The sequence below is a fragment of the Engraulis encrasicolus genome, chromosome 11, assembly GCF_034702125.1.
Source record: "Engraulis encrasicolus isolate BLACKSEA-1 chromosome 11, IST_EnEncr_1.0, whole genome shotgun sequence".
NCBI lineage: Eukaryota > Metazoa > Chordata > Actinopteri > Clupeiformes > Engraulidae > Engraulis > Engraulis encrasicolus.
This window is the reverse complement of record NC_085867.1, coordinates 37,064,739-37,091,512: the sequence shown is the minus strand read 5'-3', so window position 1 is coordinate 37,091,512 and position 26,774 is coordinate 37,064,739. Positions and strand designations below refer to the sequence as shown.

The window sequence follows — 26,774 nt, the reverse complement described above, 5'->3', positions numbered from 1 at the left end:
CAGCATGCAGTGTACACACATGCACACAAATGCACGCCTGCACACACGCACGCCACGCACGCATGCGCGCGCACGCACGCACGCGTGCAAACAGCGCGGATAATAACCTCACTGGGAAACAAGAGCCATTGTGAAGGTCACAACGCCTGATGATCGCGAGCCATAAATTGGCCGAGAAAATCTCCATTAACACATCAATCACCAAATCACGGCTGCAAATCTCCGGCCTGCAATGAGCAACTCACTCGTGCTCAGATAAACAAGAACAGATAGATAGACACAGGAACGAAATGTCAAGAGATATTTCCCCCTTGATTTAGGGAGACAGGCGCCACTGATTGCTGTGCAGTAGCATCAGCATGTCATATCGCAGTAACCCGGTGGTTTCCCCAAACTTTATTACTATTCTCTATGGATATGGAGATGTATTCATAAAGGCCGTCTCAAATATTGAATAACACACAAAGTCAAAAAGACAAGTCCTGCTGAGACCAGACTCAAACAGCACTCTCCTATTATCCTCTCAGTCTCTGAGCTAAAGTTCTGCTTGGCTGTCTACAATGAAATTCGCATGAAGAAAGCCACGTTGCTCTTCACAAAATAAAAACATAAAAATAACTGCAGGACGACGAGAATGATGAACAAACAGTTTAATCACTGAAGAACGCCTGCCAATACTTAGCAGAACCCCTTAGTTGACAGGAGACAGCAATAACAGCCCCCCCGTCGCCCCCCCACTACCTCAGCACAGCACTCCACCGTCCCCTGCCTCTCTCTCTCTCTAACAAAGACGTCCCGTCATCCCAATGATAACATTGGCTGCAGAACAACACACAGATGTGCATGGAAATATCACGTGACTGCTTAGCGTATCTATTTGACTCTATTGGTGGTTCTTCCACAATAAAAGATGTACACACCATACCAAACTGAACAAGTAACTGCTGCCTGGTTGGCTGTCTGATGGGCTGCCTGGACTATAGTGCATATTCAATCCACTACAGACAGTGGAAGGAGTGACTCTACGGAAAGAGCTCTATTTATTGTGACCGATTCTGTTTCACCATCAAAAGTCAATATTAAACTTGTCAGTCTCAGCACAGACTCCTCTCTTCTACTCTCCTCTAGGGCGACTGCCCAGCTTAGCAGCATAGAGATATGCAAGCAATGCCAACTATCTGAAAAAGCACCATATCTTATTCCACTCTACAGTCTGTCTGTGTGTGTGTGTGTGTTTGTGTGTGTGTGTGTGTCTAAGGGAGCGTCCTTGGAGCGTCTCCTGACAGAGTTGGATGGAGCAGCAGCGCGAGGAGAGGCATGGCCAATGGCAGACACCCTAGCATACATCACATCGTGGAGGACGGCTCCCAGGAGAAGACTTAGCACACTGGCAGAAAGTAGGTCTGCAGTGACATCAGCCATGTTGTTCTATGGCCTTCACATAGAATCGTATGTTACAAATATTGCATGCACATCTGAATGAAGAACACCAACACGAATCATCAGAATGCATTCCCCCGGTGCTTTTTCACTTTCCCACGCCTGCGCTTATGGTTCCTAAACGTAAGACTACATACAAGGTCTCTACACGATACGCCTTTAATTCCTGAGGTCCCTTCCAATAAGGGTTCGATTCCTGAGGTCTATTCCTAATCTCATCAACATCTACATGTACCTCTCCCACCAAGAGAACACAGATCCCTAATCAAGCCCCTTTAAAACAAGCACTGCCTTCACTCTCCCACCTCGTTAAATCGGTGGCCTCTGTATACCTATACACTCTATATACACTCACCTCAATAACCGAGAACAGAACACTGAGCAGACTAGACTCTATTATGGACAATCAGCATCACCCCCTTAACGCCACCTTCACTAACCAACTGAGTCTGTTCAGCCACAGACTCCGTGCTTTCACCTGCAGGACTGACAGACTAAGGAAGTCCTTTGTCCCATGGGCAATTCAGCTGTTTAACAACACACAGAAGGACACTAAGAAGAACATCATCATAGGGGACTGGACTGCCTGAGATGCCAGAGCTGGCCCAGCCCGGGAAACCTCTTGGTGTGTGTGTGTGTGTGTGTGTGTGTGTGTGTGTGTGTGTGTGTGTGTGTGTGTGTGTGTGTGTGTGTGTGTGTGTGTGTGTGTGTGTGTGTGTGTGTGCTGTCCAATAACTGCACTAAGGAACTTTTGACCCTTGACCACTGGACATACTTGTTTTTCCTGCTTACCACAAGCAAAGACTGTGATCTGTCGGAGCTGGCCCAGTTACTGGGGTACCTCTTTGTGTGTGTGTGTCTGTGTGTGTGTGTGTGTGTGTGTGTGTGTGTGTGTGTGTGTGTGTGTGTGTGTGTGTGTGTGTGTGTGTGTGTGGTGTGTGGTGTGTGGTGTGTGTGTGTGCTTGCCTAAAACACTTACCTGTACTTTACTGTGACATTGTAAGAATGTTCAACCCCTATCATACTCTGTACACTGCCTACTTCTACATACTATACTATATCATAGATGTATCCATCAACACTTGTTGCCTACCTTAACTGACAGAGTATGTTTTTTCTGCTTTGGTCTATCCCAACTCACAGAATGTCTTTTTGCACAATTACCTTTTTCTACATTTATCTCTATTATTTTATTGTATTTTCCCCACCCTGATGACTATTCCTGTGTTTATTTTTGTCTTGAAATGTCCATGTGGGCTTTTGTGTATTTGTGTATTTATGTAAGCTACTGGATACCTGAATTTCCCCCTGGGGATCAATAAAGTTACTCTACTCTACTCTACTCTACCGATTCCCAAACGATATGTCAATAAGTCATCTGTGGATACCCTTAAACACCAAGACTGCAGAGCACCTCCTGTGCCCCAGCATGGTGTGGATTAGAGCAGCAGTCAATGGGATCAATAAAAGCTGCGGTGTGAGAGAGTGACGCTACACTCTGGTGCTCAGCCATGTATTTTTCATGCCGCTTCTTGTGTGTGTGTGTGTGTGTGTGTGTGTGTGTGTGTGTGTGTGTGTGTGTGTGTGTGTGTGTGTGTGTGTGTGTGCGTGTGTGCAGGGCTCGAAATTAACGGTGTCCCGACGTCCCGGGGACCATAAAAAATGTTGTGGGGACACAAAGTTATCATTTCTGGGACAATGCCGGGACCGTCCAAAAATATAAATGAAAAGATTCAAAAAGGCTATTATATTTGCAAAGCCATCACACTGGGACATTAGCCTAACTCAACACCAACCATCAGCGAAAATAGCAACAGAAAACTTTCCTATAAACGTCCGCATTGTGTTCTAGAATGTTGATTAAGATTTCGCAGCTGCGACTGCAAGCGCGTGTTTCTTCGGACTGCTGCTGAGAGGTTGGTTGTCCCGTTGGTTATGCCATTTCACCCTGAACTAGAAATGCTCTCAGAGAAAACGGGCTCTGGATTGTTGATTTTTCAAGCCAACAAGGATATATTCCAGTAGACATGGTTAAGCTGTGAGAGGAATGGAGTTCGGTTTTGCTAATATTTCAGGTAAGCAAAGCAACAGCCCCAAACAATGCGCAGTTGTCTGTGGCCACCTGTCGCGTGCTATCTGCCCAAAACACCAGAAACGCGAGCTGGCTCTAAAGTAGATTAACCCTCATTCATACATATCAGAAACTGCCTGTAAATTACTTTCCATTAACAAATAGTTAGGGAAACGGCAAGCAAGCTAACAGAGGTAGTTGTTAGCCAAGAACGTCAAGTAGTTTCATTCAAATGTGGCTAGAAATGAAGGCGCTATATTCTGAACATTGTCATACAAACGCAGTTATTTAATTAATGCTGAAGTATCCGTGTTATTGTTTCTGTGCTGGTAAAAGCAGAAATGCCTATTAGCCAAGGTCTAATTGAAAAGGGAAAAAGTCCACCTTGACTTCATTGATTACAAGCACGAAGAACGCGCTTCAATTTTACAGCATTGCCAGCGCATTTCTCTCCAAACTCTTTCTCCCCCTCCCCTCCCTCTCCATGCTAGCCTATCCCCCTCTCTTTCTCGAAAGTGAGGTAGGCCTAAGTGTGCGGTCGTAGTTTTTTCTCTTGTGCATTTATTTTTAGGTTAACTTATCAAATTGTCTTGTCAATGTCAAGTGAATTTAAAGCGGAAAGGAAACGTCTTGCAATGCGTTGTCATACTCCTAATGCGGCCCCAAAACCTACCGCATCTTCTTCCACCTAGCCTGATTATCATCGACTTTCACATCTCTTCGAGACTGGCTGAAGCTGTTGCATCACTAGGAGGGCACGGCCTGGCTATCTTCCACCGGCATGCCCATCACAACCAGTGGCCAAAGTCAGACTAGGTTAGACTATTGCCACTTTTTAACTAAAGCTAAACAGACACTGAATTGTTATTGATATGTAGTAGACTAAATGAAAGCTGTTTTTTTCTGTAGGCTAAATAGGCTACAACAGAGTAACAGGCTGGCTGCAATAGAGTCTACAATAGCCTACATGATGGGTAGGCTATATTGGTGCATAAAGCAATCAGTTTGACAAATATAATGTCATTGAATGCAGATTTCCTCATATCACCATGCTCATATATTCTTGAAAAACGAAATGTGCACGGTTACTCAAGGCATTTTTCTATATAAGGCACAGATGTTCATGATTTAACACACCCTAATTTTTTCTTAAAGACCTGAATTGACAGTTGCACTGCAAAAAAAAAAAAAAAACCCATAATCACACATGAAATTGAACGTGGACATAATTTACCACTTATTTAGGCGCAAAAAAAATGGGGACACTTCTGGTTACATTCGGGACAATACAAAGTGGAATCCGGGACCATTGCGGGACACAAAGGAAAAAAGTTAATTTCGAGCCCTGTGTGTGTGTGTGTGTGTGTGTGTGTCTGTGTGTGTGTGTGTCTGTGTGTGTGTGTGTCTGTGTGTGTGTGTGTGTCTGTGTGTGTGTGTGTCTGTGTGTGTGTGTGTCTGTGTGTGTGTGTGTCTGTGTGTGTGTCGGTGTCTGTGTGTGTGTCGGTGTCTGTGTGTGTCGGTGTCTGTGTGTGTCGGTGTGTGTGTCGGTGTCTGTGTGTGTCGGTGTGTGTGTGTGGCTCACTGACTGCACATCTTGTATTGCCAAGCTTGGCAAAAGGCTATTTTTCCATGGCACTTTTGGACAAATGGAAAGTGGAAGAGGAGTGAGTGAGATATGAGCGAGAGAGGGTGTTGGTGAGAGAGAAAAAATGATGCAAACAAGAGGGGATAGAGAGAGACAAACATGGAAAGAGAGTGAGAGCGAGAGACAGAGCTAGAGAGGCAGACACAGACACATAGGGAGACAATGGTTTGGTTGTTGGTGCACCTGTAGGTCTTGATGTGGTCGGTGATCCCGCAGAGCTGCAGGCTGTGGGTCAAGGCATTGTGGTAGGTCAGGGCCTGTGTGGAGGATCCCCAGTTGACATCTACAGAGAGAGAGAGAGAGAGAGAGAGAGAGAGAGAGAGAGAGAGGGAGAGGGGGAGGGAGAGAGAGAGAGGGAACAGAGAGAGAGAGAGAGAGAGAGAGAGAGAAAGAAAGAGAGAGAGAGAGAGAGAGAGAGAGAGAGAGAGAAGTGAGAGAGAGCGAGAGAGAGACAGAGAGAGCGACAGAGAGAGATAGAGAGACAGAGAGAGAGAGGCAGGGAGAGAGAGACAGAGAGAAAGAAATGATTAGCAACCAAAGATCATTTGCACCCTGTCCGGACCCCACGCTAGCAGGCCATAGGTGTCCAACTCGGTGCCTGTGGTGGCATTCACATACCATACCAGCAACAGCAGCAATGAAAAGACAGAGCTCAGAGAAGAGGCCCGGTCCATTAGTGGAAAGCATGTGTGTGTGTGTGTGTGTGTGTGTGTGTGTGTGTGTGTGTGTGTGTGTGTGTGTCAGATGACAGAGACCCTGTGTGGTCTCTGGGGGCTTTCAGGCTGTTCAAACAAATGCAGGCACTCTCATTTGTGCACGTGTGAACACACAAGCATGAACAGTGAACACACACACGAACACACACATATAATGAACCCACACACTCACAGACACACACACACACACACTCAAACACACATTTTGTAAAGGCCAGTAGAATGACCACATGGGAGTTGTGTGCATCTGTGGACTCAGCAGGGTTCTGACCTGAAAGGCCATCAGGCCACCGGCTGTTCTGTGTCACACACACACACACACACGCAGACAAGCACACATCCGTGTGCGCACACACACATACACACGCAAGCACAGACACTGAAACACACACAGACACACACACAAACACACAAACTCACAAGTAATCACACAAACAAACAAATACAGACACAGACATGCCCTTCTGCTTGTTCTGCCTGACAGAAATGTCAAGTCTATAAAACTTTGTGGTCTCATTTTCTAGAGCCACATTTCTTCAACCGTGAAAGCTCTGGCATACCTGGGACCGGGCAGTCTCCATAGAAACAACAGGGCTGAGGGAGAGGAAGACATGGAGAGTATCTATCCCCTGTGCGCAGTGCAAAACCGTGCACAGACTACAGTGCACAACAGGGTTGCCAGATTTGGCGTTTTCCTGCCCATTTGTAGGATGACCATGGGTGGGTTAAAAGAAATTTACAGCCCATGGAATCTATAGAATTTAGCTCAAATTGGGCAGGATTTGGTGCCTCCAGGTGATTTCGAGCATTTATCGGGGATGGAAATCATCGGTCACATCTGGCAACACCTCATGTGAACTAATGTGCCATTTCAAAATAAGAGCCTGCACCACAGCGTCCACCATGAGTCCATTATGTAAACTTGCACAGGGCTGGCCGCATTTGCCTAGTATGGGTGACAGTGTGATGCAAATGACGAATTTGGCCCATTCAAAATGCCATATGCAACCTGTGTGTTTGTGGGCTGTCAGGGATAGCGAGGCCAGTGCTCATGTGTGTGTGTCTCTGTGTGCTAATATCCCAAGTGTCCTTGCTGTCTTGTCTGCCACCGATGTTGGAAGTGTGGTTTTTGCCTGCCCGAGCACTTTTCAGGCCTCACAGACAAAGGACAGGAGGTTGAAAAGCTGAAAGGCTGCAGTGTTCTGCAAGCTCTCCAGAAGTGGTGTGTGTGTGTGTGTGTGTCTGTGTGTGTGTGTGTCTGTGTGTGTCTGTGTGTCTGTGTGTCTGTGTGTGTGTGTGTCTGTGTGTGTCTGTGTGTGTCTGTGTGTGTCTGTGTGTGTCTGTGTGTGTGTCTGTGTGTGTCTGTGTGTGTCTGTGTGTGTGTCTGTGTGTGTCTGTGTGTGTGTCTGTGTGTGTCTGTGTGTGTCTGTGTGTGTCTGTGTGTGTCTGTGTGTCTGTGTGTCTGTGTGTCTGTGTGTCTGTGTGTCTGTGTGTCTGTGTGTGTGTGTGTGTGTGGCTCCAGAGGGGATCGGCCCTATCAGCAGTGGCTATGACCTCACTGCACTAGCACACTTCAAAGAGCTCGGTCTGTCTCTCTGACTCACGCATTCATGCACACAGACACACAGACACACAGACACACAGACACACGCTTCTTTCTTGTTCTAGGTACAATGAGGAACAGGAGTCAAGTTGCACTCGACAGAGGTAGACAGACAAAAGACAGACAGACAAAAGACAGACAGACAGACAGACAGACAAAAGACAGACAGACAAAAGACAGACAAAAGACAGACAGACAGACAGGCAGACAAAAGAAAGAAAGAAAGACCGAAAGAAAGAAAGACCGAAAGAAAGAAAGAAAGAAAGAAAGAAAGAAAGAAAGAAAGAAAGAAAGAAAGAAAGAAAGAAAGAAAGAAAGAAAGAAATGTAATCAAGAAAGAAAAGTAATCAAGAGAGGCAGACAGAAAGTAATCAAGAGATAAAGTAATCAAAGCAGATATGAAAAGATAAGTAACTGAGTAGAGCCATGCATACCGGGCTTCTTGTAGCTGACGTAGATGTAGAGGGACATGACGATGACGTTGGTGAGCAGGGCCGCCCACCAGTTGATGACAAACATGACCACACAGCAGAGGGCCGCCCCCGCCAGGGACACCCACATGTTGTAGTACTTGAAGCTGGGACGCCAGCCTATAACACACACACACACACACACACACATAGACATACACACAGAAAATCATGGGTAAACACTCAATCACCATGATTGTAAGAAAATAAAAACATCATTTTTTAGATTCAAGGTTTTTTAATCGCTACTAGTCCATCAGTCTTGAAAATGAAATAATATTTATCCATATTTCAACAGAGGACAGATGACGCATCGGTGTTAGGATGACACACTTCAGACTTCATCTCTTCAGATTTTTTTTTCCTTTTCTGTACTTTGTTTTAAAGTGCTTCACTTGTTTGTGGAAAGGAGGACTTTTTTTCATGTGAGGGCGATAAAAAGGAATGTCTAGCACTTTCCCGTCTGAGTGGATCTACTGATAAAAGGATGCAAAGGGAAGCCATGTAAGGACACAAAGCTTTTTACCTTCATTTGGCCTTACCTTTTATGGATTTCCTTCAGTTTCATCATCCTAATCGCCCTTGCTTATACTTCATTACCATTTCTCATTCAGGTTTGAAAATGTATCTTACCTGGGCTATTCTCAGGAAAAGGCTACACACATTTACAGACTTAAATTTGGCTCTTAAAAGGCACAACATGAACGGCTGAATTAACGCATTGAAAACTGTGAAACTGGCTATTGTGGATAACACTACTCCACTTGGAGGTCGACTATTCTTAGCAAAGGCTGCAGGTTTACATTATTGCACTTCATCCTAAAAGACACAAGATGACCGACTGCTTTAACAAAACGAAAACTGTGAAAGTACTTGCTATTGTGGAAAATGCTGCTTTGTAATTGGTCACCCAGGTTGAACTACTGTGGGTCTCCAACACAAGTCACAAGACTCTCCTCCTTATAGATTAACTCTGGATTAAGTCCGGATTTACGGTTTCCTGTGCACCGTTTCCCAGTTACCTCCAATTACTGTAACGTAAACCTGCAATAGCATGAAGTGTGACCTGGATATTGACAATCTTATGTTCCATTTGTTTTGCCGGCTGGAGAGAGCATGGCGTCACGGATTAAAAATGAGTTAGCCGAGAGTTACCAGTTAGAGTAGGGTTACTGAGGACAAAAACATATTATAAAAACCAACTAGATGGAGAACTGGAGTGAGTGTGTATCATGGGTGTCTGTATCAGAGAGAGAGAGAGAAAGAGAGAGAGAGACAGAGACAGAGCTTGTATACACTGGTCTGTGGTTCGTGTACATACGAGTGCGTCAGTGTTACTACAACTAGATGGATTTTTAGTGAAGTCAAAAGGCATTAAAAACATCTGTGTTCTGAATCCTTACACTGTTATTTGTAATAGCGAGACTACACAGTGTTTATGACCTGAAGGGTACGACTTACTCTATACAACCCTACTAAACAGCTTCCCTTCATTCAAGCTGTGCTTTGTACACACCCTTATTCAAAAGCCAGCCAGGAAAGGTCTTCACTGCCCTCCCAATTAACCCTTTAAGTGCCTCCATGTCCAACAGACAAAAGGAGCTTGAGCTGTATATGTGCAAATCGCCATGGTAACACAAAGCGCCTCCACTCTAATGTCAAGCTAAGAGTGTTAAATCTCACGGAGGCCTTTTGGGGTCAATTGGAGGAGCGGATGTGTAGCACTTTGATGGTCTTTTTCAGGGCCTGCTCGGAAAGCAACAGACTGAAAATGTCAGAGGTTCAAAGTTAACAGGGCTATCAAACACGTACCCTTTAAGTCACTTGGCTGTGCTGTAACTGTGGCTGTATGGAAGGTGTGAACATGTGTACGTACGGGGTGCCGAATGGGACAAATAGAAGTTAAAGAGGGCAGGGCACATAAAAAAGAGATAGTAAATTTCACCGCTACCTGTCCGTCTCGTACACCTTTGGTTTTAAGAGGGGGGAGAACACACCCACTTCACACACACATACAAACATACACAGACAACGATATTACAGCAACATCATGCATGTGGCAACAAAGGTATGCAGGTGATAAAATATCTGATGTAAAATGTTCAGAAGAGTAAAAGTATGCACATCCCACCTTGCTGTGGCCAAATCTTAAAATGTGCAAATGACAAAGGTTTAGTGGATGTGCCTTCATGTTTCGCCATATTAACCCACCTCCCACAAAAATTGATATAACCCAAATATTATTTCGTCGAATGTTATTTTTGATCTTATGTCAAAAATGTCACTTCAGAGGTAGGCCTAATTATGCAAACTACTACCATTGTCTGTCCCCAATGTCATCTCCAACAATAATGGCCTGAGAGCATCATTTCCCACGTCAAGAGCAAGTCCCTTAATTGTGGCTCTCGGATTACACACACTTACGGCTAGCAAGCCCATTTAGCTTTGTACTTTATCATCAGGCCACTCAGGTTGCTCTCCGGCCGCCAGTGACAGCCAGGGAAATGCCTCGACTGGTGATGATGATGGCAGATCTTTTTTTTTTTTTTACTGAGCTGGAAAGGGTGGTTGTCAAAGAGGATTATGACTCAACATTTCTTAAGAAAGGGGGGTTGGGGGTAAAGTGCTTTAACAGGGGTTCTGTACTGCCTTGCGGTCATGCCTGGCTAAAGGAAAAGAGACTGGTCGAGCTGCTTACCGGGGGAGTTGGCAAGAGAGGCGTGGAACACGGAGAAGTTGATCAGAGCGTAGGAGGCCAGGAAGAAGTTGGAGATGATGGGAGCGATGGCGTTCAACTCAGCTGAGGAGACAAACAAGTTACAACATTACTGACACATACGTAAGGGTGCATCAAGAACAAAAAAAGTGGAATTCCCCTGACAAAATTGAAAGATATTAACTACATTTAGTAGATCTAGTTTAGACTGAACGAACAAACGCTGCTTTGTCAGTAAATACGTGTGTCTTGCTTCCTGTTGAGAAGACTGTACATGAAAGAATCACCAAGGCTAAACCGACTGGGCAATATTCCATCTCAAGAGGAACATTTTTTGAAAGAGAGAGAGAGACAGAGAAAGACAGAGAGAGAGACAGAGAGACAGAGAGATAGAGAAAGACAGAGAAAGACAGGGAGCGACAGAGAGAGAGATAGTATGGCCTCAATCTTTTGACACAACACACACCAATGAGGATGAAAGCCAGGGCAATGAAGAAGGTCAGGATGTAGCCTCTCAGGGGCTCATTGTTCTTGCCGAAGCCCTTGCCGAACCAGCCAATTCCTGGGTAGATATTGTCTTTGCATAGAGCCTGTTAGAGGGTACAAAAGCATTGGAAACAACATGTAAACAACATGGAAACAGAACATCATGAACCACCACTAGACAAAAGACGCAAAGAAATTTAGACGCAGAGAAAAGTATGGACTGCCTGCCTGATTAAAGCAAAGCAAGCTAACGTAATATGTATACAGGTAAGTATGCTACTACAGTGTTTCCCATACATTGAGGAAACTATGGCGGCCCGCCATAGTTTAAATTTGGCCGCCATAGTTTCCGAAAATGTAAAAAAAAAAAAAAAAAAAAAAAAAAATTTTTTTTTTTTTTTTACTTTTTTTTTTTTTTTTTTTTTTTTACGATTGCCGTTTTTGTTAAAAACGATTTGAATAACGATTCCCCTCGCATTTTCCTCCTGGTGTAAATACATCCTGTAGAGAAAACCACAAGTGCTTGAAAGACAGAGGGATCAAAAGCCTAGTCAAGTTGTTGTAGTTAACTTGGGTTTGGGAGCAATACAAAACCCTTCAGAGAAGGGACAGTTGGGATGAGTTTACTAACACTCCCCAGGCTTTGTTTTACAGTTGTAATGAGTTAGGTGACAGGCCTTCATTGACAAGGCAGAGGAGACATCGGGCTGCATATAGAAATTAATGTGTAATGAATGTGAATATAGGCCTACATAAATGTGTAATATGTTGTTCAGCCCTTTTAATGGGAGGAATTTTGAAAAACTGGCCCTGTGACCAGCACCCCTCATGTAGAATGTGTACGCCTATGTGTGTGTGGGGAAAAGGCATAGCCTACCCTCTTAGACCCTTTTTGTTTATGCGTTAACAATTTCACAGTAATCTTAAATTCTTATCTCTGCTCCTATTTTGTTTTATTATTTTTTTCATTACATAGACCCCTGCATGTGTATTACGTAGCCTTATTTCTCAAAATATAAATGGCTGAAATGTAGTTTCTCCATGCGCCAATGTCATACTGTACTCATTGTTTTGCCATTTTGCATTTACACTGCGCGAATACAAATCCCCCCCCCCCCCCCCAGGCCCGCGTGAACCCCCCCCCCCCCCCCCCCCCCCCCCCCCCCACCCCCCGGACAAAAAAGATCCCGGCTGCCCCCATAGTTTCCAAAATTTCTGTGGGAAACACTGCTACTATTTCACAAGTTACAGATTGACTGCAAAAACTTGATTGAAAATGACATGCTTTAAAAAAAAAAAACTTAATTAAAACTTGATAGTTATGAAATCAAAGAACCAAAGAAAGGTACCTGGAACACTTTAGGGGCGCTGACGAGGGATGCCAGGGCAGAGGAGAGCGTGGCTGAGAAGATGCCAGCTGTGATGAGGGGGGAGAAGCCGGCTACAGTGCTCATGATCTGGAGTAGGAGAAGACCAGACAACCAGCCAACAGGGTTACAGAACAGAAAACAAGCAGGGATTTGGAGTGCCGGGTGCAGGATTTTAAAAAATATATTTTAACAATTTTAGTTTTTTATAGGTCTATATTACAATTTATTATATGGTGTGACGTCATCGGTCGAATGCTCCATTCATTTCAGTGGGGCTCCCCAACGTTCGCACGTCTGTTATTTTTCGATAACGGACGGGTTGGTCTATAACAGACCGCTGTCAATGGCAACAAGACTTTTCACTGCTAAAGCGACTTTTCAACAAGACTCTAATCAGCTGCTGTGATAGACAACACCTGTTGTCCTGGCTACCTAGCTGTTGCCTAGCGGTGTTCCACAACGGCACTGTTTTGTTTTGCGCAGCAACAATCTTTTGACATGAAAAACTATAATAAACTTAACATTAAATAGGCCTAAAGAAATGTCCCCGCCATGTGTGAATCATTTAAGTATATCCATATAATAATTGTACATTACGTAAGGGTTAACGTTCTGCGAGTCGGTCGCTTTGTGGAATAGCAGCACTTCAGAGAGAACAAGATTCTCTCTGTCGTGCTGCTATTCCACGGTAGCGACCTTCTCGCCGAACGTTAACCCTTACGTAATGTACAATTATGCTAACCGTTATGCTACAATTACGCTAAGTGTCATTAACCTTCGGTACTAAGTGCGACTTGAACAGGTTACACAGCACTCATGGCTAATACCAGACAGGAACAAAACTGAATTTTAAAGCATAAAAGTCTGCACACCTTCGGATTTTCAAGCTCAAAGCTTTTGGTCTATAGATCTTCTTTAGGGCATTGGAATTCATAAGCTCCACTAGCACCAACTTGGCACCATTTTAAAGGTTAACACGAGAGGTTGATGCTTTAATACAACTTTCAATGACAGCTGCTGTTGATATTCATATTGACATTGTTGTGTTGATCTAGTTACACCCTACTATATCTGTATTAAAACACTACCAATACCAACAACTCCAAACTACTGAGGTCATCACATAACTGGGACCGGTAGGTGCTCCCTTACTACATTACATGTCTTTGCATTACAGTTAACAGGTGCTTTTATCCAACGCGACTTACAAACAAGGACATAATCCATAGCATACAACACTTGCAAATACAAAATGCACAGGAAATACACAGAAGAAAGTGCATATGCCCAGTCGTGTTATTTTTTTATTTTTTTTAACGAGGTGAACCCAACATAGGAAAGGTTGAGGACAAACAGTACCTGCATGTCGTTGTGAAGCCCAAACTTGCAGGTGGACTCGACCGCATCACCCGAAGGTTTGCAGAAGGAGAAGTCGAAGCAGGAATAGCTGCTGCAGTTGGAACCCACGCTCATGTTGAACGCGATGTTGGGCCCGGGGGCATCACGAGAAATGCAGGCTCCTGCAGGGGTGACATGATGTAAAGTACAGAGGGAAAGGGAGGAGGAGAGGAGATGAGAGAAGAGGAGAGGAGAGAAGAGGGGAGGAGAGGAGAGGAGAGGAGAGGGGAGGAGAGGAGAGGAGAGGAGAGGAGAGAAACAGAAAGCGCGCAAACCACAAATGAGTTTAGCAGACGGCACTCATATTTCTGTTTCCAAGCTCATTTCCCAGGAGCAGCATTTGGGCATGTGGACGCCTTTGGATACAGCAGAGACTGCCGGAGACACTAACTAACAGAACTTTTCCCCCAGCACCCTGTCTGGGTTCTCTGATGTTACTGGACTCTAACAAAGCATGCTATATTTTGAATGCCATGTGCTTTACAAATCCAAATCCACGTGTTGATTGCTATCACACACAGTACATGTGATCGAGAAATCCATATTTAGTTGAAATTCACTCAATGAGCATTTAACAAATAGTTCTATGGGTGCTGTAGAATTTTCAGTAAAATTCTAGAAGAAATGTGGGGAAAGGTCTTACTCCTCAATTTTTTTTTTTAAAAATGAGGAAGCCAGGATGTCCACCGTGCCCCATACCAGAGAGAGTAGAGAGAGAGAGGTTCCATTGGCCCATTGTTTCCGGGTTCTATTAGTGCAAGGGGGGGAAAAAATCCCCCATTAGGCAGACCTAGGCAGACCTAAGGACTGTTCTATTCAATGCTAGGAGTATTATGACACGCCCCTTTAGGCAGACCGGAACCTGGTCATGTTAGGTGCCCATAGCAACCTATTACAATGACATATCTCTATATACTTAAAAGAATCTCTGCCCATACTGTACCTGTGGAGACGGCAACTCCCAAGTAGACAATTCCAGTGATCAATATGGCTAACAGAGTTCCCCTGGGGATGGCCAGTTGTGGGTCCTGAAACACATGGGACACGAATCGATACCTAGTTAGTCAGACAGCTCTTTGGGAAACAACATGGGGGCAAAGCATTTTACTCCACACTTGCTGGTGTGGACTTAACAGTAAGAAAAGGAAGACAGTAACTCACAGCAAGATCCCCTGAGATGTTGGCGCCAGCGAGGATACCAGTGGCAGCCGGGAAGAAGATGGAGAACACGGAGAAGAAGGATTCTCCTCGGAAGTCCGGACCCATGTTCTCCCACAATAGAGTGCCTTGAGAGAGACGATCATTACAGATTAAAGGAGAAGAAATATTCGCACACAACAAAAGCTTCCTTGACGTGATTTAATGTGGAAAAAATGACACGTTTCGACGAGCAAGGTCTTCATCAGGTGTCAGAGTACACAGTAAGTGGGCTTTTATCTTTAATCATTACAGATGAATCATTAGGAGTTCACCAAACTGGGGGTCACAGAGAGAAGGGACAGTTTGCATGAAATAATCGTGGGTCCAAAATTGGGTCCCATCAGAAAAAAAGTTTGTTGCAATACATTAATACATTGCAGATTCACAAGTCGCTCAAAACAGCCTTATTGCCGTTTTTGCACTTGTTTGACTGGGATTAACCTTGACGTGAAATGTCACGTCAAGGTTAATGGCAATGGCAATGGCAATGGCTTTACAAGTTACTTTCATACTGTTCATTACAGTTCAGGCTTTTTTTTAAATCAATTAGTCAATGTGTTAATCACATCGTGAACGTGTTTTGAGACGGAATTGACTTTGCACTGAAACTGAGTTACTGACGCGCATGATAAAAGCAATAAAGCTGAGCTACTGACCGGCTGTATTGACAAGTCTATTACCTTCATAGCCAAAGAATCCATATGGTTTCTTGGACTCCACCATGATGAAGGACCCAATGAAGTAGTTGACGATGGCAGAGCACAGGATGAACAGCAGGAAGATCTGAGCCTGGAGATCAAATATTACATTACATTAACATTTAGCTGACGCTTTTACCCAAAGCGACTTTCAGATATTACAGGGTATTGGCCGCAGTCCCTGGAGCAGTGTGGGGCTAGGTGCCTTGCTCAAGGGCACGTCTTCAGCCATGGAGGGAGGAAGAGATTGGTAAGGGTGGGGATTGAACCTGTAACCCTGTGGTTACAATCCAACTCTCTAACCATTACACCACGGCTACCCCAAAGATGAAGTCAATGTTGATTTTAAAATGAATGGTTACAGTTTATTTTACCGTCCTTGTTACATTAATTAGGTACACTGTAAAAACAAAGTTTGTAATAACATGCCACATTATGTACTGGCAGTATACCTTATCAGGGTTAGGAATGGATACAATAACGTACTGTATGTCCAGTGTAAGTGCATAATATTACATGTTGATACCAGTCCTTACAGAGACACCGTGGAATTAAGTGTTACCACACTAATAATATTACAATGCCAACAATGATAGCAACCAACAATTGATGACAATAAAATCAACATGCATTAAAAAAAAGATAGCATCCTGATGTTTGACAAACTGAATAATTGGCATCAGCAATATCAAAACAACACCACCGTCTGGCCATATTCACATCTGATAACTATGAGGTTCCAGCCCCTGGGTTTAAAAAAGAAAAGAAAAATGCCATTCTTTCACAGTTTAGAGGCTCTGCCTGTCTTTGTGTCCTCACAACACCCCCCAAAAAATCGAAACAAAAACGCAGCCAGCAAGCCTCATGGCATACCTACTATACTGACTGCTGTGCATGATGACTCATCTGCTTCGTGCTATGCTGGCAAGCCAAGATCTCAGAGATTTTGGCCGGCATTCTCTGCACAACTTGGTACCGTTGACCACAATCTGACACATAACCCCCCCAACCCTCTCCTTCAAGGCTCTCCACACACGACATTACCCATTATGCAAATTATTTTCTTCTTTCTATTTGTTCACCCCCAAGATATTTTGAGCTATTTATGCCTGGATTCAAATAGCGAGAGAGTGACGGGAAATGAGTGGAGGAGAGAGAGAGAGAGAGAGAGAGAGAGAGAGAGAGAGAGAGAGAGAGAGAGAGAGAGAGAGAGAGAGATCTAGAGAGGGATTGGCAAATGACCTCAAGGCGGCCTAGCACCCGGGTTCCCTGGATATGTGGGATGGCGGAAAGTGTTTCGGAAAGTGGTGGGAGAATATTTTTTAGGGTTAATATGTTAACATTAAATTTGTTAAAAAGTGGTGGGGACACTTTAGTGGTATGGAAATGTCCCCCACCATAGCATCCACCCCATTAACGACACCAAGGTTATTCAATTAAAAGTCACCGTGGGCCAGTTTTTCAAATTCCCTCCAGTGAAGGGGCCGAACATAGAATCTGTATAACTGCGAGCAGCACGGCGTCTTAGGTTAGGGTGCGAAACAAGCGGATAGCTTTCCAGACAGAACAGATATTCGCTTCTTTATATCTTAGTAGCCTGAGGATGGTCTATTTATGACACTGCTTTAGATAAGATTTCACTCTCATGTGAATGCATAATAGAGATATCCCTCTAATCGCAAATTATGCATGGCCACAGATAGCACACATTGTTTACATTTTGTTCTGACCTTATGGGAGCCAGCCGCTTGCCATCCAAGGACCACATCTGGCCCCAGGGCCTCCATTTGAATAGCCCCGAACCCACATGGATGGTATCCTTAGCCCACCGAGCCCCAGCGCCCCCGCCCCTGCCCCATTGATCTAAATGCAATCCCCATTCCAAATTCAATGCAATGATGTTGCAACTGTACCTTGGCCTCCCATTCCATCCCGGCCACGGAGATGCCCAGCAGGATGATGACCGTGATGACGCCAATGATACGCACGTCGTTGACCGAGTCCAGCATGACGGCGTCATACGACTGCAGGGGACCAGGAGAGTTGGGGAAAAGAAAAAGACAAAAGCAAAACACGTGAGGGGACTTACAAAGCTGGCAGTGAGTCGCAAATAAGATATTCAGATAAGACAAGAAGACGAGAACAGAAGAAGACAAGAAGATAAAAAAAGAGAACTATTTAATCCCAAGGTTGGGGAAACTTACTTGCTACCAGAGCCAGAAAGCATAGGGCAAGCAAAGAAACACAAACACGAAGAAAGTTTATGAATAAGACACAGTCAGTAGTGAATATAAACAGTAAGTGGTACTTTCACTGTTAGGGTCCTCATGCTCAAGGCCACTTCAGTCATGGAGGAAGGAAGGAAGGGATTGGTACATGTAAGGGTGGGGACTGAACCTGCAACTCAGTGGTCTACGGTCCAACTCCCTAACCATTACTGCATTACTATTTAATCCCATAGCTGGGAAACTTACTTGCTACCAGAGTCAGAAAGATAGGGCAAGCAAAGAAACACAAATATACAGACAGATAATAAATAAGGTTAGAGTTAGTAGTGAAACTAAACATTAAGGGGTACTTGGAGTGTTAGGGTAGGGTATTCACGCTTGGGCCCTCCTAAACATGCCTATACAGTCAGTGTTAGGTACTCACATGAGTTTATCTAAATCATGAAACACTCTTGATGTACACTCGCATTCACATGCCACGTGCATTAAAAAAAAAAACTCCTATTGCATTCATGATAGAAACATAAACATGCAAACACAGCCTCTATTGTTTACAGAGTATATCACCAGAGGAAATCACTTTTTCATGCTATCGCAGGCCATGGTCACCCACACATGAGCTGATATGGCTAATCGTGGACTGTGTGTACAATACTGTGATAAGAGCGGTGACGTGAACTGCGTGTGCATGTGTGTGTGTGTGTGTGTGTGTGTGTGTGTGTGTGTGTGTGTGTGTTTCACTTCAACATGTAGGGGACAAAAAAGAGGGTTGACATGACCATTGTGTGTGTGTGTGTGTGTGTGTGTGTGTGTGTGTATGTGTATGTGTATGTGTATGTGTATGTGTATGTGTATGTGTATGTGTATGTGTATGTGTATGTGTATGTGCATGATCTCACCTGCAGCAGCTCCACCACAGTTTCGGCAAAGCCTACCACATACATGGCTACAGCCACAGCATTGGCAAAGGCAAATATGAGGCCGATGGATCCACCAAACTCGGGACCTAAACTTCTCGATATCAAGTAGTAGGCCCCTCCTATAACAGACACAGTTAAACACAAAAAAGACAATGAGCATACAGCTTAACATCTGGGACCTGAGAAGGCTAGGCCTACACAGCCCCCGAACTCCGTAGAACACATTTAAAATGATCTTGTTGTCCAGCCTCAGTAGGTTTAGGTAGACTATTACATGCAGCTATTTTAATAATTATAAATAAATGACACATACAGAGATTGCACAGTAATAACATGCAGTCATTTCTCCGTAAAGCTAAATGCACAGCCAGCATTTGGAGAAGACAACTGGCAGGCAACAGCCAACTCTTCAGGGTGGCATCCTGTTTAATGGATGAAGAAGACGGGAGAGCACTCTTACTTTTGGACTTTATTGCCCGTTTACGACTTAGTTTGGGCACAATTCCTGGTGCTGACGAGAAAAAAAATGACATGGTGTCTGTGTCTGTGTCTGTGTCTGTGTCTGTGTCTGTGTCTGTGTCTGTGTCTGTGTCTGTGTCTGTGTCTGCATACTCCTTTGGATTTTTCTTCTTTTAAAGTTCTTTGTCGCCGTTTATTCATTCATTGGCTAAAGGAGTGCGCAAACCTTATCCTCCACTCTCCCTCACACTAGATACAAATAGAAGCAGGATGAATGACCAATTCACTCCCCAAAAGGATACAAAAAAATATCCACCCAGTAGGCAGTAGGTAGTCAAAGATTGGCTTCCTCCTCCGTCCCAGCTCAGATTTGAGGCTAAGAGTTAGGAGACTCATCAGGGAATTTCTGGAATACATGGGCAGATTAGCCTTATGATGACTTAATCCCTGGCAGCCCCACAGCCTCGCCTTGGCCGAGCCGTTTCAGTGTATTAAGAGTGATCCACATGCATGGCATGTGACTTCAATCATTTCTGACCCTCATCATGGTCCAACTTCACCATGCGATACTTTGCAACGCAATAGGACCTCAACGAATAAACCCTTCATGACAGACAACCTGGCTAATCATGCTAATATTTCTGAGGTTAGCAGGGGCATTGAAGTTTGGTGCATGGGCAGGGGCATGAATTCAGTCCTGATCTAAAGAGATTTTGCGTCCTTCATGTACCTACACTACAGGTACATATACAAAAAAGGATGTAGACCACATATTTGTCGTTTGAGGAAAACTTCACCCGAACTTTTCTATGAGACCATGTTGGTGTTGGCAGGAATGGTCTCGTGTTTATGGACACTGCATAGTCTGATGAAGGGTCATGTGTGTTCTGAAGCAAGGCAAACTAGGCTGAAGCATCATCACTACAATACATCTCGTAGCCAATCACTCGGGAGTGTGTGGTACTTGAGTTGTCCTTTCAAGGTATTGCATGCATACTCTGGTGCAAAAATGTCCCTGTGCACAAGCCATTGATAAAGCAGAATATGTATGGCAGGCAAACTAAATTCATGAGTACATAAATATTAAACTCTCCACACTGATTTGAACGGAGTGAATAATAGTGCGTTTCGCGTTAGCGCTTCATCAGGTTCACTCTGTGCACTGTAAATTCTACCTTCTCTTTAGAGCAAACATCTGACTGGTTAAAAAAAAGTGAAAGCACTATAAGATACCATCACCTCACAGCTCAAGACTGTAAACGATACCATCTGGTCCATGAGAAAGCACCACCAGCCGGAGTGCGGAGGGTCAATGGGCCACCAGTCCAGTCATACCTCATGGTGCCCTGGCTGAATAACAAAATAGCCCTACCTGCTGGAGACTGTCTATAGATTTAACCTTCTTCCCTCACCCTTTCCAACAAATAAAAACACTAAAACAGGTTGAAACTGGAAATCCTGGGTCCAGGAATCCCAAAACAAAAACTGATAACCTCCCAAAAAATTGTTTTTCTTCCATCCTCGCCCCCTGACGGGCTTTGTTAGGGAGCATCCAGTATTCATTTCAGATCGCCAGAGAAGAACAACACCGCACCTCCCTGTCCGCTCAGCGGCGAAAACAGGCCGTGTGTGTGTTTGTGTGTGTGTGTGCATGAGTGAGTGTGTGTGCGCACACTTGAATGAAAGTGTGTGTGTGTGTGCATGCGTGCGTGCGTGCGTGCGTGCGTGAGAGATAGTAAGTGTGTGGTGTGGTGTGTGTGTGTGTGTGTGGGTGAGAGATAGTGAGTGAGTGTGTGTGTGTGCGCGTGTGTGCGTGTGCGTGTGTGTGTGTGTGTGTGTGTGGTGGGGTTGAGGGGTGTTTTAGGAGCACACTATTGAATTTCCCCACATGCTGTGACAACTGAGAGCAGCGTGCTGAGTGCTATCGCCCACCTTTCAAATGGCCCCCCAAACGAAAAGTGAATCACATTCAGGACATTCAGACCCTGGTCGCCACACTGAGCACTCTTTTATGGCGGGGCTGAAAGCAATAAAGCGCTTTTGCTTTCCGCACGTTGTCAAAGTTGAGCATTTCCAGGCTTTTTCCGAGAGAAAAGGCCTCGCCGCTTTCCTTACCAGTGACGCAAGAGCTAACCATCATTTGCACAGAATGAACTAATAACATTTCTTTAAAAACATAAAAATTAACTTATTTTTTATATATATATATATATTTTGCAAATAATAATAATTAGGATACCAACTACACAGAAATATTACAGAGGTGTTCACTGAACTCATAACCTGTGACAGTTTAACATTTTACTAACCACTACATCTGTATTTTGTGGGGTGTTGACCCCACAGTATAAAAAAGCGGCAGTTGCTCAGATTAACTTTTTGTTGTGGGTGTGAATTTCAGACCTTCACACTCAACGGGGGAAGTCAGTGGCTTAGCTAGGGCAAATGCTTCCCTGAGATCACTGTACTCTGCTATACAGAGCGTCTAGCAATGAGTCACATTCCAAGGCTGCTAGGCAGGGGGGGGGGGGGGGGGGGGGGAGGGGGACTGCAGGCTGCAGACAGCAGCAGCAGCAGCAGCAGCAGCAGCACTCAGAGGCAGCAGGCCAGGAGGTGACGGCAGTGCAAAACCCTTTAAAATAAACAAACACCCTGCGCAGGTAGACAAGCTTTACTGAGGAGACCACTTAGGAGAGAGAGAGAGAGAGAGAGAGAGAGAGAGAGAGAGAGAGAGAGAGAGAGAGAGAAAGCCAGAGAGAGAGAGAGAGAGAGAAAGCCAGAGAGAGAGAGAGAGAGAGAGAGAGAGAGAGAGAGAGAGAGAGAGAGAGAGAGAGAGAGAGAGAGAGAGAAAGCCAGAGAGAGAGAGAGAGAGAGAGAGAGAGAGAGAGAGAGAGAGAGAGAGAGAAAGCCAGAGACAGAGAGAGAGAGGGGGGGGGAGAGAGAGAGAGAGAGAGAGAGAGAGAGAGAGAGAGAGAGAGAGAGAGAGAGAGAGAGAGAAAGAGAGATGGAAAGTGACAGTGATGGAGACAGAGAGGGGGTTAGAGAGAGAGAGAAAGAGAGGGATAGAGTGAGAGAAAGATATTTTGTGTGTTGAGGTGGTGTTGGTGAGGTTATGTTAGCTGGTTCGTCTGTGGAGAGCTGTGCTTTTGGAGGCAAGACAGGAAAGCAAACAGAGTGAAAGGCAGAAAGAACAAGATGAAGCTGGATGGAGTTCGGCCTTTTGGTCTTGGGCCACATGGTGGTGTGTGTGTCTATATTGACAGAGTTAGTCACTCTACTTTTAGGTCCAAGAACATGGGTGTCTAAAAGAACACTGGTGTACCTTCAAGGTCACCCGGCTCTGACGGACCATAAACAAAACAGGCGGAATTGTCCTAAACAGCAACACTGCAGAAGAAAAGGGCCGTGCTGGTGCTGCCGTGTTTTAATAACAAAGGCATAAACTTTTCTGACCTTTGAAAAGTGTTTGTCTTCATAACGTCTGCATTTACTGCCAATTCTCCGGCCACTATTTACCAAATACTGTCTGTGAGAACACCTCTTAAAAGGGTGGCAAGTGGGAGGGGAAGGGGACAAAATAAATAAACAAAGATATGAAATGGCAACCGTTGAACCGTGCTGATCTTCGGGCTGCTACATATTATGTCTACACCGCCGAGAGCCCTCTAATGTGGCTCCAGTAACGGTCAGGACACCGTGACCTTCACATGACCTCTCCAGTGTCCGACTCTTGTCTGTGCCCGATCTGATTGACCTCACCGGCGGCTCTCGTTTCGTTTCTCTCCCTCTCTGTCTCTCAGTCTGACTGTCTCTCTCTCTATCTCTCTCTGTGGCAGAACAGAACATTCTGTTGTCCGTGTTCAATCAAAGCTCACAGCTTTTCGTTTCCCTCCTATCAGACCGATACTGCCTTTGAAAGTGGCCACACTAAAGGGAAAAAAGATACAATGTTTCGTACTGAGTACTTGGTAGCGAGACAATTACAAGGAGTTATCAGAGTTTCCCGCAAAACATTTGTCAGTAAAGGTGTGTGGGGGCTTAGCTCTTTGTATCAGATGCATGCGACTACCATCAATGGGAAAGGCTTTGTTTCGTATGAAATAGGATCTGAAATCGTCATCTTTTTGGGTTACCTGGTCAAGGTGGTAGGTTTATGTTGTCAAGGTGGCAAGTGCAACTAGAGGACACCCAGAATTATTCTGCAGTTACTCTTTTAGCTACTCTAACTGAGTCACGTCTCTTTGCTGGCAGGGTGTTCTGGCCAGCGTCCCTCGATCAGCGGGCACAAGCTAATCTGCTTAAAAAATGGCACCTGCTCGGGTGTCTTGGTGAAGCCTCTGAGATCAGATTTGATTCAACTTTGTAGTCATTGTAAATGTACAGTATATGTGCATAAGCAGGTGAACGAAATGTGGTTTGGAATATAATACAATGTGCAATAAGCAGCAAGTGCATGGCAAGGCAATGTTACAGTGTACTATATGTTGTGCTATAGGATATATATATCAATCTGAATATATGACTAAGAACAACTTCTGTACCTTATAGTATATAATTGCGCTATCTGTATACATTCTTAACATATCTCCTTAATCAACACAGAAAAGTTACTCTACTCTAGTCTACGTAGATATAGGAGTCTGAATATATCGCCATGAACAACTTCTATATCTTATCGTGTATAATTGTGCTATCTGTATACATAAAGGTATACGAGCCTGGATATATGACTACAGGATTATGAAGAAACTTCTTTCTCTTATTACTCGCTCACATGGTCAGCTGACTCCCTGTCAGGACTCCAACGTGGCTAGGCAATATCCTGACATCCCCCTTCCAGGGAAAGAGGAGATTAAAAAAAGAGATGGAGGTGATGACATGATGAGATGTGGGGTGGAGGGATATCTTAATTAAACTCACTCACGACGGAGGTGGGGCGCTCGCGCTTCAAGCATTCAACCATGCTATGCAAACGTCCTTGGCTTCTTAAGTCAAGGTAAACCTCAGATGAATCACGTGTATGACTTTTTCCTCCTGTCTACTACTCACTCGACCAAGAGAACATCCATAATCATTTCGTCAAGGACAGTTACTAAATAGACAAGACAGTCACGGCAGCCTCATTCAACACTAGTTCTGCACTGTTATGAATGGGCAAAAGAAGTGCTCTTCTTCGTGCACTTCAAGGGAAATGGTCTTGACAGTGCCTGCCAACACATTAAAGTTCACATAAACAACTCCTGCAGGAAAATGAAAGATGCTACCTAATACAAGGTATGCCAGCTATACAAATAAATGAAGTAAATAAAATACGATGAACACATACACATGCGTGCGTGCATGCATGCACACGCACAGTCAGCCACAAACTGAGCACAGCTGACAGAATCCTGAGGGCAGAGCAGTCCAGGTGACCCACTCACAATAGCTAATACCATGACAACAAAACAATGACGCCGGCCTCCATATTTGTTTATTTATTTATTTACTCTTTTGTTTGTTTGTTTGTTTGTTCCTGCAGCAATGAGCCGTTGCTTTGTTGTGCTTGTCTCTTTATGGCTCAGGTGGCGATACTGATCTGGCTGCAAAATTGCAACATTCACAGCTAGAGCGGAAAAACATAATTTCCAGTCGTACAAGCAAGCAATGACGCACTGCAGCAAGTGTCTAATTGTCTGTTTCAGAAGGATAGATCTTATATTTTAATTATCAAAGCATAAATATTTATGGATTCACGAGTTCATCTTCTGTGTTTGAAATTGTCTTTGGTGAATTGGAATACTAACTGCACATGGGTTTGGCTTTGTATCTTTCCCAGAGATTTACAATATGGTAACCAACCAATATAAATCATGCCCTCGTCATTTACAGTCAATGCTTCTGATATACACACCGCCATCCACTTCAATAGGATTGACTGCAACGAGATTCCGATAAGGAGCAGAAATTTATGATGCCTTCCAATTAAGTTAGTGGTCCGGCCCGTGTAAGACCAAATTGGCTGTATGACGCCTGTGGACCGAAAAGACTTTGCTGCCCCTGATCTTGCTTATCTGGCTGGTGTAGCATTTACGACATCAAGAGTATACGCACCTCCTCGTACAAAGCCGTTCGTGGCGATGGCCGATGTGGAGAAGCCGGTGATGGTGGTTACTACAGTAGCCATGAGGACGATGACACAGGAGTACACTGTGGAATAAAAACACACAACGTTAATAATAACAACTGGGTGAATGAAGGATTGTCGCTTTGCCTCAAAAGTTCATCTTAAGTTAGTAAAACCAGCCGTATAAACTAAATGCTCTACAATCACCCTAAACGTCTAAAAATCATCATATTATACATACTAAAATCTCATTTTATTGACCCTTTCTTTCTTAAAAAAAATGATGCTCTGCTCTGTTTTCTTCTGTTGTTGTTTTTGTATGTCACATTTCACAGGTGATGTGTGAATAGTGGCGATGGTGCTGTGGAATGAACTGAGGTGGTGGGGGTGTGGTGGGTGTTTATGTGTGACAGAGGGAGGGTTGGGGTTGGAGGGAGGGTTGGGGGAAGGGGTACTACTTTGACAGTTGACTGCATGTGCCACCAGTTGGCAACATTTAGCAGCTGTCTGGGAAATGGTGAGAAGGTGGAGTGGAGTATGGTTGGGGGTGGTATGAGTGGGGGTATGTTTGAGGACATGAGGTGGTAAGTTTTTGGGGGTGAGGGGGGGTTAGAGTGATGTGATGTGATGTGATGTGATGGGGGGAGAAGGGGGGTGCTGACTGGATGCCAAGTAGCTTGTGTGCGAATGAAGACGTGGCTCATTCGCACGGGCCCTCCGGCCGCTCGCCCTCTTGGCCCCGGTGGTGTCGTGTGACCTACCGATTCCCGCTTGGCCCACGATCCATGTCATGCGGATGAAGAGCATCACCCCCCAAATGTTCAACATGCAGCGCACCTGCACACAGAGGGAAGGGGATGGAGGTTAGCCACGACACAATCAACTGATGAGCACACACACACACACACACGCACACGCACACACACACACACACACACATACATACATACATACACACACAACTTAAACCTCCACACACACACACACGCACACACAAACACAGACGGTCCACCAAGAGCCGCTTTTGAAACTCGAGCCCATACCAGGTGGTGGTAATGATGACATGTTAGGGGATTCAGAGGCTCTGTTGGCCAGAATCCCAGCCATGCCCTTACCATGGAGCTGATGGCGGTGAAGTGATCCAATGACAAGGGGAACAAGGAGTGACTTATTCAACTCCTTGAACTGGTAATAATACACCCTTATGAAGCTTTATTAGCACATATTAAATAATAAATTAATTAAGAG

General features: G+C 44.6%; 1 protein-coding gene across 1 annotated transcript in view; it reads right to left on the bottom strand.

The window, feature by feature from the left end:
- The window catches only part of slc12a2 (solute carrier family 12 member 2), a 102,964-nt gene that overhangs the window by 38,689 nt on the left and 37,501 nt on the right, over window positions 1–26,774 (bottom strand). The window contains exons 3-15 of the mRNA XM_063210534.1: window positions 26,288–26,363; window positions 25,514–25,609; window positions 18,941–19,080; window positions 17,727–17,837; window positions 15,796–15,904; window positions 15,077–15,201; window positions 14,859–14,943; window positions 13,877–14,037; window positions 12,497–12,604; window positions 11,128–11,251; window positions 10,644–10,745; window positions 7,910–8,065; window positions 5,340–5,439 (exon numbers count right to left, since the gene is read on the bottom strand). Of these exons, the coding sequence (XP_063066604.1) occupies window positions 5,340–5,439; window positions 7,910–8,065; window positions 10,644–10,745; window positions 11,128–11,251; window positions 12,497–12,604; window positions 13,877–14,037; window positions 14,859–14,943; window positions 15,077–15,201; window positions 15,796–15,904; window positions 17,727–17,837; window positions 18,941–19,080; window positions 25,514–25,609; window positions 26,288–26,363 (1,493 nt within the window). The remainder of the gene's footprint in view (window positions 1–5,339; window positions 5,440–7,909; window positions 8,066–10,643; window positions 10,746–11,127; window positions 11,252–12,496; window positions 12,605–13,876; window positions 14,038–14,858; window positions 14,944–15,076; window positions 15,202–15,795; window positions 15,905–17,726; window positions 17,838–18,940; window positions 19,081–25,513; window positions 25,610–26,287; window positions 26,364–26,774) is intronic.